The sequence below is a fragment of the Falco biarmicus genome, chromosome 6 (genome assembly GCF_023638135.1).
Source record: "Falco biarmicus isolate bFalBia1 chromosome 6, bFalBia1.pri, whole genome shotgun sequence".
NCBI classification, from domain to species: Eukaryota; Metazoa; Chordata; class Aves; order Falconiformes; family Falconidae; genus Falco; species Falco biarmicus.
The window spans coordinates 74,963,896-74,980,178 of record NC_079293.1 but is presented as its reverse complement, the minus strand read 5'-3'; the positions used below and the strand labels follow the sequence as shown (position 1 = coordinate 74,980,178).

At 42.5% G+C, this 16,283-nt stretch overlaps 2 protein-coding genes across 5 annotated transcripts in view; both read right to left on the bottom strand.

Annotated features, from left to right (window-relative positions):
• The window catches only part of PKHD1 (PKHD1 ciliary IPT domain containing fibrocystin/polyductin), a 280,766-nt gene that overhangs the window by 261,788 nt on the left and 2,695 nt on the right, over positions 1 to 16,283 (bottom strand). For 3 of the 4 annotated variants that reach the window (XM_056343184.1, XM_056343183.1, XM_056343186.1), the window contains 7 exons: positions 12,414 to 12,569; positions 11,151 to 11,272; positions 8,872 to 8,949; positions 6,701 to 6,845; positions 5,627 to 5,726; positions 2,400 to 2,457; positions 989 to 1,067 (listed from right to left, as the gene is read on the bottom strand). In XM_056343184.1, the coding sequence (XP_056199159.1) occupies positions 989 to 1,067; positions 2,400 to 2,457; positions 5,627 to 5,726; positions 6,701 to 6,845; positions 8,872 to 8,949; positions 11,151 to 11,202 (512 nt within the window). In that variant the 5' untranslated portion in view covers positions 11,203 to 11,272; positions 12,414 to 12,569. The remainder of the gene's footprint in view (positions 1 to 988; positions 1,068 to 2,399; positions 2,458 to 5,626; positions 5,727 to 6,700; positions 6,846 to 8,871; positions 8,950 to 11,150; positions 11,273 to 12,413; positions 12,570 to 16,283) is intronic. The other variant, XM_056343185.1, reaches the window with a different exon arrangement.
• The window catches only part of LOC130151244 (serine protease 55-like), a 230,975-nt gene continuing 229,546 nt past the window's right edge, over positions 14,855 to 16,283 (bottom strand). The window contains exon 6 of the mRNA XM_056343211.1: positions 14,855 to 14,999. The gene's annotated coding sequence lies outside the window, so the exon portion shown is untranslated. The remainder of the gene's footprint in view (positions 15,000 to 16,283) is intronic.

Genomic DNA, 16,283 nt, shown 5'->3' with positions numbered 1-16,283 from the left:
GAACAAAAATGTAGGGCTGAAAAATGGGTGCAGCTGCTATGGCAGGAATCTGCACTGTGCTTTCATTCACACTAGCAGAGAATTTAATTACTTAGCATGGGACATTTCCATTCAGCCTGAGAAGGCATTAAAAAGCATCTAGTGGTCAAATATCTGAGGCTGCAATTAAAATTTTGAACTGCTGAGATTACACACCTTCCCTGGTCTGCTGAAATGATCCTCAAAATACCAACAGAGTAACTATAGATTTATAGTTCATTCTTTACAACAATCACCTGGGATTAGTTCTTCCCTGCCATTGACACAAGTGCAAGGAAATCACAACTTGGCAGTATCTGAGAACACTTCCATACTATGTAAATACATATGACAGACAGCAGGTCAGCATTCATGCTCATTTTGTATTCACTATACTTAAAGTGCTGCTGTCCTGACTTTTTGTAAAATCTACCTTCTTTGCTCAGTTGCATGTAACCATAGAAGCAGCAGAAAATAAAAATCAAACCTTTCTTGAGCACAAGGAAGTGACCAGAGAGTGTTTAAAGTAGTGAACAACAAAGCCTTTTGTCTCAAATTCTGCTTTGTCTTCTGACTCACCAGAGCATCTGCTTCAAACTAATAGTTTTTCTGAAAACGCTAATGGAAGGGAAAATTTATTTAACTTTTAGATTCTGACATTATTTTAATTAGTTAAGTTTTAATTTGCTAGCCAAAATAAAATCTACAGCAACCAGGCGCAATTACAGTACAATTCACACTGAGCTGTGATTGACTGTGCTGCCAGTAAACAAACCAACTAGCTTAATGGACCAGTTGCAATTAGATTAACAAAGTTTGCTGGAGCCCAACTCATGAGCTGCAATAAACCACAAAGGAAGTAAATGGCAATTCTGGGCCAACTGGTTGCAATTTATTGCTGTCAAGGAGGCTGATGGAAGAAATGCCAATTTAAAGGGACGGGGTCAGATAGCTGCCTGTATATAATTACCCATCAATATAATCCACATTGAAGTCCAGCGTCTCATATCTTCCAGAAATTGTTTTCCCATAAATCTGTATTAAATTTCCTGTTTAAAAAGAAATTGAAATTGGAGTCTTAGAAGCAGAGAATTTATTTGCAGATTTTGTGAGGCAAACAGAAGTTGTTCTTGGTCTTTGTGAATTTTGCGGAGGTGCATAACTGGCTGCACTGATGGCTGCTCTCAGCTTCTACCACAGTTCAAGGTGACTTTGCACTTAATTCACTTTTCCCAAAACACACACCTTTGTTTCCCACAAAAAAAAAAAAAAAAAATTGATTCCTGAATTTAAAGCAGATCTTTAATACTTGTACTGAGAAGACATTTTGCTCAACTCTTTTGTGAGCTAAACCCCACATTCTATCCAAATTCTACTGTAGAACCTCATAAGGCAACCAAAATGGCATGATTGGTACCATAGAAAGGGTCAAGGTCTAAAGGAGGACCTCAGCATAGATGTGGCCAGCTGAATCACTGCCAATACTCCCTTGACAACACTAGGTGACAACTTCGTTCAGTTACACACACAGAGCCGTCAAAAATTTGGGGCACCTTATCCTCCCACTGTGACTCCAGAAGGGAATGAGTCTTCCTGGTTCTGCATCATATCTACCTGCTCCATGCAGGTCCTTCATGCTCCAGGACAACTCAAATAGCACTAGACATGTAGCATTACTCTCATTCTTCACTGACTACACTGGGAGGTCAAACCTCCAGCGAACACATAGAAACCTCCATACAGGCACTCTAAAGCAAGGCATAAGAATCTAGATTTAGGAGCATCTCTGTGATCTAATCATCCAGGTACCTTTCTGCACTCTTGACACCAAAATGTTTTGATTAATCTTGACACTGGAAATCAGCATTTGAATTTTCTCTAAACAAGCCTGCAAATATAGACTAGAAATAGGGGGGAAACAGCTAAACATTCAGACCAAAACCAACTCCTGTCTTCTCATGTAACTTTAAAGTCTGATCTAAAGCCCCAATAACCAAAAGGTCTATATGGTATTGCAATATCATCACCCGATAGGTAATTCTTGAAACTACTACTAAATAACTAAGGGCAGACAACTCAAGAGCTGAGACTGATTAGACCTGTCCACCTCCTGAGCAACATCTCTCTACTCAGGCAGAGTTGGGCTGCCCAAGCCAAGTACCAAATAACCTGGTCATTGCGTGTTACCCACTTCTCATGTACCCAGCACTGCCAACTCTCTCCCCTTATGCAAACCCATTTTTGTGTTCAGCATGGGCTTGGACATTAATTTCTGGAGGTGCCCGTTTTAATCCCCAGTAAGACTGATCCCTCATAAGGATAATGTATGGAACATCAAATAATAATTAAAGTGGGCTCCAGCTTAAACAAAGGTCCCGTACCTGGGATGCCAGATGGTGGACTAATTTGGTAAACCACAGGCGTCTGCGCAGCAGAGAACTGCAAAGAGAAATTTGTTGTTAAATGGCAGTCATTTTCGCAGCAGTCCAACAAGATCTGATTACATATTGCTTACAACATGGTTGGCAACAGCATTTCAGAGATTTACACTTCAGATTTCATCTTTGAGGCAGAGTCCTGCTCTGAGAAGGGAGTAAGTACACATACACTCTTCTTGCCCCCTCTGCATTCAGAGCAGCTTATTGCTATTTTTACATCCCCTTTTGTGCCCAGATTGTCCCCCCTGGTTTGAGTCAGTTCCAGAAGATACAGTTTAATACACAATAAAATTTCTAAGCTATGCTTTATCTGAAGTCAAGACCTCCATTTTATCTTGCATTATGGCACCATTTTTCTTCCCAATAGTATACTCTTCAAAACTATTTCTAAGTCACAAAGTAAAATACTTCAGTTAGCCTTCAGCAAACTTGTTGGGTACCCTAAAGCAATGTAGCAAAGAAAAAGCTTGCATTGGTCCATCTTAATGCATCAGAGGTGTTTTGGTGAAAGCACTAACTTGGCCTCTGAGGGAACAGCAAGGAAATACTGGAAATCTGCTATGGGGTACTATTTTTGACTTAAACAGAATCCAAGAAGGAGCAGAGATTGTGCTTTGGAGCAAGCCTTCAGAAGATGGGGAACACACAGGGATACTTTCCAAGTACAGGAAAGTCTCAGCTGCTTTGGGAGGCTGATGATGACACAGACCTGACCTGGAACATGCAGCCAAAGCATCTGCAAGTAGAACAGCCCTTTGCCTCTTTTTTCCAGTTGGCTTTAAAACCTGAGAGACTTCTTTTAATCAAAATTACTCTAGAAAATTTTTGCTTGCATTGACAGCAATCCTATTCAAATGGCTAAGCATGTGGGAGCACTACTCATCTCTGAAGTGGCCAGAGGCACACATCCTCCACACAGGGTTAACTCACATGGAACCAGCATATTCTGTAAATGTCCTTGTCCCTCCCTGGAAGATGACAAACCAAAGAGGACAAATAAATGGATGGCTTCAGCAGCTAAAAAGTGCCTTATGTCCAAACTGAGCATATGGATCCCAGGACTACAGAAAATACAAAGGCAGTGAAGCTCTTTGGAAGTGTTTTTAAAATTCTTGCTGTGGATAAGGAATTGTCTCCAGCACACTGGGTATTATCCAGTGCTGGGTTAGCTGCATATCATCTTGTAACACGCTGACATAGCTGGGACAGTGTGGTTTGGTGTCAGAGGGGAAGTACCTGGACAGGCAATGAAAAAGAGCTGGAAATCTTGAGAAAGCCACAATCAGAGTTACAGAAAGGGAAGGTGCGCTTTTGAACTACAGCTCTATGAATAAATAAATAACTTGGAACATGCTATTTAGAATCACAGGATTGTTTAGTTTGGAAAAGACCTTTAATATCACAGAGTCCAATCATTACCTCAGGACTACCGAGTCCACCACTAAACCATGTCCCGAAGTGCCAAGTCTACACATCTTTTAAATACCTCCAGGGATGGTGACTCAACCACTTTCCTAGGCAGCCTGTTCCAATGCTGGACAACCCTTTTGGTGAAGAAATTTTTTCTAATACCCAAATTAAACCTCCTTCGGTGCAACTTGAGGCCATTTCCTCTTGTCTTATTACTTGTTACTTGGGAGAAGAGACCAACCTCTATTTCAGTCAGGCAGTTGTAGAGAGCAATAAGGTCCCCCCAAGCCTCCTTTTCTCCAAGTTAAACAACCCCAGTTCTCTCAGCTGCTCTTCATTAAGACTTGTGGTCTAGACCCTTCACCAACTTCGTTGCTCTTTTTTGGACTCGGCTTCTTCACCTTTTTTTTGAGCCCTCTCTCATTCTTACTTGCACTTAAACATGCTGCTGTCAGTCCAATAAATAATTAAAAACTCATTTACTGAATCAAATCAAAGACACCATTGCATATATTGGGGTTTCCCCACCCCACCCACCCCCGAGATTTCCTTGAACCTCGTTCCCTTTCAACGCTCAGTCTTTGCCTTGCTTCCTCCTCATGGTCAAGTTAAAGATGAAGGGGTAGTCATAAACTCCCTCCAGTGATGACCGCTTCTGAGAAGCAAAGGCAACATCATGCCATACCCTGAGCTAGAGCTGATGTGGAGAAAGAAGCCAAAAGCAGCATGAAAGCTAGGGCCACTAGCTGACACAAGTCTTCCGAGCTGTTCAGACTTGTTGCTGCCTGAAGCAGGCTTTTTCAATCTAATGTGGAGGCAAAATTAATTTTTAATACGCGTAGCTCCCAGGTCCCAGTCCCAAAACAAAGAGACACATTGTGTTTTATTTAGCTTGGAATGTGCCTCATTAACAGCATCCCCTGGTGATTTTTCATCAGCTCTCTAAGCTAGCTGAACCACCCAATGACTCTTCAGCTTTAATGTGCAATTTACTGAAAATGCTGGGGTTTCTTGCTCGATTCTCAAAGTTAGCACAGAAGTGGGATATGACTTCTGAATACACCAGGCCTCATCACAAAACACGCAGCCATGGTTAAGGTTTCTGCTCTGCAAGAGATACTGAGACCATCATCCTCAACTGGTCAAATACCACCATACCCCACGACCCCCGAGACAGTGTTACTTTGACATTGAGAGCCAAAGGGAAAATACTGGTCAGGGTCGGTGGGGAGAGTAGCAAACTCTCAAAACAATGGAGCAACAGGTATGAAATCACAGCTGAGGTCTGAGCTTTCTAAATCTTGCTCATCTTAGGTATGGAGAGCTGTTCTAGACCTGAAGGGATGTCCTTTCCTGGAACCAGCAGTGCCCATGGGAGGTATTCTTGCCCATGGCTACCTGTCAATGCAGACTGTTAGCTGTCAGCCCTGCAGTTTAGAGGGTAACACCAGAAGCAGCCAGCACAGGGTCTTCTGTGTGGCTTAAGTGCAGAGGGAGATTTACCTGGACCCAGATTTTTGATTCAGTAAGACCTCTTAGGTCACCTAGTCTATCCTGTGCCAGACTAATGAGTACCTTGATGCTCCCAGTCTCAAGGGGCAGAAGGAACATCCTAACATCTTGTCCTGACATACAAACATACATACAGCATATAAGAGAGAAAATTTCAACCTATTCGCTGTGATACTATGTCTGAAGTTAAGACTCCCTTCAATGCCTTGAGTTCTTTATCATCACTTCTATATTTGCTTGGTGATTACCTTGAAAGTATAATTTTCTTTCTCTGCATCAGTCAGGTTGTTAATCAAACGTCCTTTAAAGATCACCTCCACGTAATATGAACCCTCCTGGGGTGAAGACCTAGGTGGAAGAAAATGTGTTATATTATTTTTATACAGATTGGGTTTATTTTTTTAGGAAAAGTCAGTTCCCTCACAGGGTAGTCTTAGCAGGTTCACTGAGGCTTCAATAGAGCAAAGCAAATTTATACTGTGAACCCAACCTTTACACATATGAACCCAAACACTAAAACTAAGATTTAAAAGAAATGTGGAGGCACAGCAAGAAATTACAGTTAAGTGCAGAAGGTGAGAGGACTACTACAGAACTCTATCCAAATTGTACATTAATGCAAAACACAGACATGCTCATTAGACATGCTCAGACAATAATTGTTATTCATTAGTATTAAAATAACCCAGGGCTGCCTGGATCTACAGGGCATCTTGATCCTGGTTTGTAAATTAATGCTGCATCCTTAATGCACACAATTTCCCAGCACAGCATTCAGCAGAATTAACTCCCAGCCAAATCATAGCAGTAAGAGATGGAAGAGCCCAATTAGGGTCACTCTTACAGCCTCTTGCAACATCCTTCATCTTGTAGTCAAACAACCTCCTTTAAAGTTATGACAGGATAGAAAACAGGGAGTTTAGATTGCCCAGCCAGTGCTTGAAACCATATTTGTTTCCTGCTTTACTCATAACCTCTCTCTATGACCTTGGACAGGTCAAGGACACAAAGAGCTGGTAAAATCTCTGTCAAGATTTTCTTGGGAGTTTTGTGTCTAAGAATTAGGTGTCTACAAACCACTGAAGATCTGAGCCTAGCCTCTCCAAGAAGCCTCACTGACTCTCATGCTAGGTAGTCTAGAGCTTCATTAAGTTGAAACAAGAATAAATGCAACACAGCTTCAGAGGTGATGAGGTGCAGCCACAGCAGCAGTCGTCAGAATTCCCTCAACTCCCAAATTGCCTGTACAGACACTGAAAGAAAATGAGGATCCTACCAGACAACCGGTAAGGTCTCACCCATACTGTAGTCATGGATCATACCTTGTTCTGCATCTTATGGTGGATAAGTCAAAATATAGAGGAGACACATCACATGGCAGCCTGGGCAGGTCTGGATTCACCAGGAAGACCTTCAGCGGGGATGCGCTGGCTGGAGACACACTTTCTAGCTGGTGGGATGTTGAGCCTAAGCAATCAATCAGAAGAGTTCTGTGAGGACAGGATCACTCACATTCAGTCACACACAGCAAACTTTTTTGTCCAACCCAGCTTCTCTTTAGGCACAATGCTTAGAGCCCTTAATCAGGCTTTTTTTTAATCAAGTTTCTGTAATTTCATATTGTCATGATTTAACCCCAACTGGCAACTAAGCACCACACAGCTGCTCACTCCCTGCCCATCCCAGTGGAATGAGGAAGAGAATTAGAAGGGTAAAAGTGAGAAAAGTCACGGGTTGAGATAAAAAACACTGTAATAATGAAAAAGAAATATTAATACAACAGAATGTAAGGAAAAGAGAAAAAATAACAAGAGAGAAAAATAAAACCCAGGAAAGACAAGTGATGCAAATGAAAACAGTTGCTCACCACCAACTGACTGATGAAGCCCCACTCCACCACCACCCTCACCCCACCCCCACCCCACCCCCATTTTATTGCTGAGCACAACATCATGTGTTATACAACATCCCTTTGGCTAGTTGGGGTCAGCTGTCCTGGCTGTGTCTCCTCCCAACTGCTTATACATCTCCAACGTATTTGCTGGCAGGGCAGTGTAAGGAGCAGAATAGACCCTGACTGTGTGCAAATGCTGCTCAGCAGTAACTAAAACATCTCTGTGTTATCAACACTTTTCAGCACAAATCCAAAATAGAGCACCAAACAAGCTATGTTTTTTATACTATGAAGAAATTTAACTAGCCCAGCCAGAACCAGTACACACATTAAGACCAAGTTCATCCCACACGCAGCTGCATGGGTTTTTGCCTCTAGTACAGTATTTGGTCTCTCCCACATGTATTCTACTGCAGAGATTGACAGTCATTAGGAGTTTTAATCGCCTCAGCCATCTACACTGGAAAAAAACACGTGCTCACAGATACTTAAAGCCCTGCAAAATTAGCATCGTTTGACACTGTCTTTGCAGTTGCTGATGCCTTGCAGTTTTGCTGACAAGACCTCAAGTCGGCTTGTGCTGTAATATAGATCTGCTTGGCCCATTTCTTTGGAGTGACCTGTCCAAAGGATCAACGACTTTTAACCTTCAGAAAGTCAAGCTTTACCTGAACATAAACTAGCATGCTTCACCTTTGTAGCATGATCAAATACAACTAAAAATGAAGGAGGCTTACAAACAGCTCTGCCTTTGCTCACGATCTTCACAGGTGGTTCTCAGCCCACAGACTCACTTTAAATGACATCAACGTTTCTTGATTTGCAGCAAACTCTCCATTTCCTCCTGGTCCCAGGAAGGTTCTTCCCTTTCTCCCAAGGCCTAGCTGTCTGCTTCCCCCCACCAAAAAGAAAGAGACTCTGCTTGAACTGTGAGTTCCCAGCTGTGACTGTCTCTGCCTGCCACTCAGGGTAAACAACTCCCTTGAATACTTGAGCTTCCTTTCTTCCATCCATTTCATCATCTCTGTGTGAATGCACAATATTCAGACAAATAAGACTAATATCATTCATCATAGTTATGAATGATCGAGTGTCAGAACTTAAGCAGCTAAACCAAACATACAGCTGACTCAGAAACCAACTCTCTTCCCAATGAATCAATAGTCAACACTGTGGAAAATCAGGTCTAGCTTTTTGCAGCTGGTTTTGGCCCAAAAGAGCATGACATATCAATTTCTGTGAATTTTTTACTCAGATCTCACGTTTAGCATTAGTGTTTTTAAAGCTTCAACATCATAGGACTTATGAACAGAGATTTTCAGGTTTTCTTCAAAAAAAGGGTGGCAGGAAGGAAATTTCTAGCCCTACATCTGCAAAAATAAGGTAAAAATCTGACTTCTGCTTAGAAAGAACTTAAAAACAAGCAACTATAAGCAATAGCTTATGAAGTAATAATTTGAAGCCAATTTCATGTTATGGGTGCCACAGTCCATGCCGCTTGCTTAGGGTCTGTCGTTTCATCACTCCAACCACAGATCTCAGTATGGAGCTGATCCTTTGCTACTTTTGACAGGTGCTTTGTAAAAGTTTAAAACTCACCATCCAGAGTAACAGTAATCCACGTCCCTCCAGCGACACTGCCTTCTTGGGGCTTAATGAGCAATCCCATAGCTGTCACTGCAAAAACAACCCAGATGCATCAGGCTGAAGTGCAATGCAAACATCTAAAATATCTCATTCAGGGTGAGACACAGTGGTCAGACAGCTGTCCTCCTGTAATCCCACCCTTCACCTCGTTTCTTTGCAGGCATCCAAATTAGTCACATTGCTCATCCTTCTTCCTCCAACTGTCTCCTCCATGCAACAGTACTGCTTCCCCTCAGGAGGGCTTTGATGCCTTCAGGACTTGGGGAACCAAGCTACAGTCTGAGTTTCCTGTTCTCCTCAATAATTAAAATAAAGACGGTAAACCTCATGTTTGTTCCCCCAGCCCTCAAAGAAATGAGTCTGCTGTCTTCTGTACACTCTCCCAGACTTAGGGCTACCCCAGAAAACATAACCTGTTCTGGTTCCAAGACAGCCTGTCCAGCTCTTTCTTGCCAAAGTCCTTTGGAAAGAAACAAACACAGGCCTGGAAAGAAACAAACACAGGCCTGGAAAGAAACAAACACAGGCCTGGAAAGAAACAAACACAGGCCTGGAAAGAAACAAACACAGGCCTGGAAAGAAACAAACACAGGCCTGGAAAGAAACAAACACAGGCCTGGAAAGAAACAAACACAGGCCTGGAAAGAAACAAACACAGGCCTGGAAAGAAACAAACACAGGCCTGGAAAGAAACAAACACAGGCCTGGAAAGAAACAAACACAGGCCTGGAAAGAAACAAACACAGGCCTGGAAAGAAACAAACACAGGCCTGGAAAGAAACAAACACAGGCCTGGAAAGAAACAAACACAGGCCTGGAAAGAAACAAACACAGGCCTGGAAAGAAACAAACACAGGCCTGGAAAGAAACAAACACAGGCCTGGAAAGAAACAAACACAGGCCTGGAAAGAAACAAACACAGGCCTGGAAAGAAACAAACACAGGCCTGGAAAGAAACAAACACAGGCCTGGAAAGAAACAAACACAGGCCTGGAAAGAAACAAACACAGGCCTGGAAAGAAACAAACACAGGCCTGGAAAGAAACAAACACAGGCCTGGAAAGAAACAAACACAGGCCTGGAAAGAAACAAACACAGGCCTGGAAAGAAACAAACACAGGCCTGGAAAGAAACAAACACAGGCCTGGAAAGAAACAAACACAGGCCTGGAAAGAAACAAACACAGGCCTGGAAAGAAACAAACACAGGCCTGGAAAGAAACAAACACAGGCCTGGAAAGAAACAAACACAGGCCTGGAAAGAAACAAACACAGGCCTGGAAAGAAACAAACACAGGCCTGGAAAGAAACAAACACAGGCCTGGAAAGAAACAAACACAGGCCTGGAAAGAAACAAACACAGGCCTGGAAAGAAACAAACACAGGCCTGGAAAGAAACAAACACAGGCCTGGAAAGAAACAAACACAGGCCTGGAAAGAAACAAACACAGGCCTGGAAAGAAACAAACACAGGCCTGGAAAGAAACAAACACAGGCCTGGAAAGAAACAAACACAGGCCTGGAAAGAAACAAACACAGGCCTGGAAAGAAACAAACACAGGCCTGGAAAGAAACAAACACAGGCCTGGAAAGAAACTCCTGCTTCCTGAAATCAAATCACTTGTAACTTGCTATGCTGTGCCTTTCATAAAGGCATCAAATGCTTAAGGTAATTTAGGAGTTATTAGGGTGACCCTCATCCTCTGAAGCTAATAAAGGTGAACCAGTGGCTGGTTTCTTTTATTGTAGCCAATGATCAGAATTTTCCAGAAGTCCATTTACAGGGATATCCACTTTCCTTTTCAGCATTTCAGGAGGTTTTCAACTTCTTAGTTGCACCTGAACACAATCTCACCGAACACCAGTATTGATCACTGAACCCAAATATTGCACACACTTGCATCATGAACCCTTACTATCAACATGCAAACAGCAATATGACTATCACCAAGTGAATGAAAACAACAGACATGAGATGAACCCAGATAGAACAGGAAAAAAAATTAACAATTAATCCAGAAATCTCCAGTGGCTATGGATATAACACCATGAAAAGCCACTGATATGGACAGATAATGTCTGGTATACTGCAGTTAATATCCCATAATACCCAACACCTTTGAGAGATGCTTCTCCATGTCTCACAGTAACCCATATCCAACCCAGTGGCATCAGATTTTGCTGCAGTTTTACAACCAGCGTGGTTGGAGTCAACACCTCTCTATCACCCACCTGCAAGGAATATCAGCTCGGCACTCAGAAAGAATGACCTCCAAGGGTTCATCTTGAACTTTGGATGGGGATTTCATGGGAGTCAGGCTCCAGGATCATGGCTTGGGGCCTTAGGACCTTTCCTGTAACATTAAAACAAACCCCACCTGTATTTTTTCTTCACACTGCAAAGCTGTGGGAGCAATGGTCCGTGTTACAATGGACAAGATGGGCTGCAATGTGGAGTCACAGAGAATACACCGAGTCACATCTCACACAGTATAAGGGATCAACATATTGCAAACCATACTCTTTATCCTGCCATGCAAAAAACCTACACAGAATATATGCCCCTCTGAGCAGACCGCTTTCCAGACAGGCTCAGGCTGAGCTTTCTCCCCACGGGAGCCACGTTTCAGGTGGCTGACTAATTAAGCATTAGACACAGGTGAACTGGTGAAAACAATTACAGGATTTAGAGCCCCTGATGATGAAATCTCCTAGCTCCATGCTTCCTCATGTGAAATCATTCCATTAGATTAAATTAAATCATGCCATGCTCATTCTCCAGCTCCAAAGCCAAACAGTAGGACTTTTCTACACTATTAAGCTCTCTAGCCTTACACAGCTAGCTCCAAACTGGGAATGGACCATGCCGGCTCCTCAGGCATGCCTAGGAACTGTTTGGAAGAACACTGGTAATTTTAACCCCAACAGCTGTGAACTGTTCTAAAATTTAAGAAAATAAACATTTGAGTACCCTTGTACACTAGGAAGTTACTTGGTCTTACTTGTTATCATAGCCAGACATATCACACATTCTCTTTGCAAAGCCCGTGTGAGGAACTGTTCTAACATTTAAAAATATAGACAAAAAAATTCTACTGCCTTCATCCTGAGCTTTGTACTAGTATGGAAATTAATTTAGCCACATTTGCAAATGAGAAAGAAGCCCAAATTCTCGCTAGCGAGTAACAGAGACTGGGACAACTACTTTTCGTGGGGTTCTGTTCCCTTTACTCAGAACATCTCTTGGTTGTTAAAACTCAGCTCAGACCACCAAAGCCCAAAACATAAAATCATATGGCAAGAACCTAATACAGGTTTTTGATTGTTGTTACGGTAGGACCTAAAAGGCAAAATCCACAATCACTGTATGAGGCACTGTATAATCACCAACTCTCAAAGAGAGAACGCATGTCCCACAGAAGAGCAAAATGATGCAAAGAAATTTCACATCCCTGCTCCACCAGCCAGTTATTGGACAAAAGGACAAGAACTGACCTCGACTTTCCTCAGGCCCAGTTCCTCCGCAGGACAATGGTACCAAGATCTCATGTGTTCTTCCATGTAGTGGTCTTGCTTCAGTCAATGTATACGCTGCAAAGATTCAAGCTCTCTTGTGCGTTTGTGAAAGCCCGTCAGGTCACCTGAAAAAGCCTAAACAATTGCCCATAGCACTCTGCTTTGCTGCCTTCTGTAAATGTTCGTACAACCAATCAAAATTAAGCTGTTAATCAACTCAATTGGCTATGTTAAAGAAAACAAGACTAATCAAAGAATTAAAAAGAAAAAAAGTGGGGGTGATGGTCTTTGTTACTGCTACAGCAATTCAGAATACCTCATGGTTTAAGTAATTTTTAAAAGGACTGACACATGCAGAGAAGTTACTTGTGGTCTATAGGCACAAAGTGCTCTTGAACATTGATTAGAAGATGTGGTCAACTTGTGTCCAAGGGTGCTGAATATTGTTGGAGCATTGTGCATTCCTTCCTTAAGAGGAAAGTGGAGGGAACTTGCTTCTCTGTTCCCATTTCTTTCCATCTGGCCTTCACCAGATAATACAGTAACGAGTTTCAAGGCCATTGACAAAATGTCGGAGAAAAAGCATTCTCCAAGCACTTTGAGACGCCCAACACTGATCTGGTAATTGGGATATTTTTGATAGCAATATACTGACCTCATGCAAAAGTGAGGGAATTAATGGAAAACAGAACTGCTCAGGACTGGGCAGCAAATCATTTGGTGATAATAGCAGAAAAATACAAGAGCCAGAATAAAGACGTCTGCATTTGTTCCACAACCCAAAAGAAGCAGAACTGCAGAGCAAAGCAACTGATGCTGAGGACCCAACATCCACACTGCAAACATTTAGGGGTGTTGCATAGCACTAGCTCTAGCCTAGCCCCAAGGACCGAACATCCATTAATGGCTGGATGCAGCGAATGAAGAGCCGGGACGCAGCTTGATGCAAGCAAATGTCGATTTGTTGTACAGAAGCACGAGGTTTTTTATACACTTTCAGAAGCTGCGCGTTTTAAACAGATTGGTTCTTGAAGCTAAGCATTGCATACTAGGCAATCCCTGACTGGTGGTTAACTACCAGCAATTAACCACAAGGTGTAACTTTCCCTTGGCGCCAAGGGCGCCATCCGTCTCCCACTCCCCTGTGCTCTGTAAACACGCCTCATCATGTTAATTGTTGTCTAGACAAGCTCGAGCACATTCCCCTCAGCTAACTGATTGCCATGCATGGTCCTAGTTTCCAGCCCGCTCCTGCATCTCCCCCTTCCTGTTGCACAAAAGAACCCCTGAAACCGAGCAAAAACAAGGCACAAGTAATAGAACAAATAAAAAACCAACTAAGACATATTATCAATGTCAAAATAACCCACTGTCTTTGTTCCGTACAATTTTACAATTTCCCCTTTTTGTTTTTGAACAGCTAGTACCAGGTTTGCCATGTTCTGCAGGGCCCTTGCAAACATGACAGCAACCAAGGTAATAGCAAACAAACAATACTGCCAATTGAGTGAATGGATGCCAAAAAAGGCTGACATTTTCTCAGATTTTGATAACATGTTGCTGCAATGGGGCGCCTAAAATCCACGCAGCACATACCATCAAAATCCTCACAGCCATGTCCTTGAACCAACAACAAAAAGCAGTGGCAATTTTGACACATTCTTAACTGCCTACCAAACAAGGTGATTCAACTCTTTAATGCTTTCCCTGCTGTTACTCTGGATAAGAGAAGAACCGCTGCGACACGTTCCCATCATAGCCCTCCTACTACATTAGCATCTACAGAAAATTATCGACAAAGTGTAAACAATATCAGCTTCTTTTAGATTAACATTATACATAGATGGAAGGGCACACCAAACAAGAACTGGTTCAGTCAAAAAGTTCGAAACATCGCATGCCTTCTCTGAACATACCTCTGGGGTCATTCCCTTCATTCCCTCTCTTTTTTATGCAAAGAGAAACACTTTTACCATAACAGAGAAGCCCCTATTTACATCTCTGAGCCCGGACACAAACCGCAGCTGTATGCTCCACCAGGCTCAGGGCAGGAATCATTCATGTAGTTACATAGCTATGTATCTCTACAAGTATGCAGACACCTATTAAACACTAGATAACCATGTTTATCTTTCCTATTCTCCTTCACAATACCTAGCTGTTCTCTCATCTCTTGTTAGGTCAAATATTCTCCAGCTTCCTCTACTACATCTCTCTTCAGACATTCTCTATCCTCCTCTTTTTTGCTTGTTAATTGCGACAAGGCAAAGGTTGTGTGTAGCTGGGTGACCATGACCTGATTTATGTTACAATCAACTAAACACTGAATACAGGAAAAAAAAAAAAGTATGGGAGACATAAGGCAAACATCAATAAGGTGGTTAAAGATAATTATAATAAAACCTGTAATACTTTTGAGTCATGGCCCAAAGTTTCCCAGCCGTGAGAAGAGACCAAAGGCATCCCGCCCCTGGCTCTGTTGCAGATCTTTGTTTTAAGGCTTTTGAGTTTTGTATACTTTTGTAAATTAATTCACAGTGGTCATTCAGATTCACGTAACACATCCTATCAAAGTCTTCACACTTGTGTCCCTGTGCTAATAATAAAAATCAATAGCAACTCGGTTCTGTAGCAACATATGATGGACAGAATCAACATCTGTTAATAAGCCAGAAAAAAAAATAGTATTTGTAGTATTACTTTGTTTAGCAAGCTAGCAGCCTAATTTACTAAGCAAGTTAAAAGCGTGTACTATTCTTACAGAAGAGATTAGAGAAGCAAAAATCTGTTATGCTGCATTCCAGAACTCAGCCTGAGAGTTACAGTCTGCTGCGAGTTCTGCGTTACAATCATTTGACACATGTTGGGGTTGCGATTGTGAAAGTTGCCCGTTTACAATTTTCATTGACGTTATCACAGCCAGTTGTTTTAAAAGCAACCCTTGAGCTTCCTGATGTTCGACTTGTTGCAAAATATTCTGAAGCCAATCAATAAAGTTAGTATTAAAGTTAGTGACTCTCTAGGACCCTGCAAGACTGTGGCAAGACTCCCGCATCCTGACTGCCTTAATAGCCATCTCATTCATTTGCAAACGGTTGTCCCTGGGATACCTTGCCTGAGTCACAGAATCGGCACAGTTAATTGCTCCAGCTAACTGCTCATAGTTAACAGCAATTCCCCGATTAAGGTTTTCAGTCAAGGCCACTACACATAGCTCACAAAAATCAGATAACCACATCATATACTGTATCAGTTAGTACCATACAAAGCAATAACTTCCAATCATGCAGTGTGAGTGTATAAGGCTCTGCCATCACTTCAAGAAGGGACATAGCAAATGTATTATGAATCCTCCCTTCCCGCACTGCTTTGCTTAACCCTTTAACAGCCTCGTATTGCACAGGCTGCCACTCTGCAGGTTGATTTGTCTGACAAAATACTGAACATGCCATAGCGACTCCCAAAACCCATCACTTGAGTGTTTCCCACTTGCATTCCTGCCACCAATCCCTCAGACTCCCTATCACCCTCCCCAAAAATACAATCAATGCATCAGGAGAGACGAGGGGGTGGGGAAAAGGTCTAGCTCCTTTTCCAGATCTATAGGACCTGGATCAAAAGGTTTATCAGTGTCAATGGAATCATTGTCCGAGTTGTCCTGTTCCCGTGCTTGGTCCTGTGTTGTGAGGGTCGCTGCAATCAGTGACAGAAGCTTTGGGGGCAGAGGAGGTGTGGACAGAATCGCCATCACTGACGGTGTCTTGAGAAGAGTCGCGCTGTCGGTGGAATTTACAGCTTCCTCTGGTTTAGCACCGTTAGTAGAATTAGTCCACACTTGGCAAAGAGTAG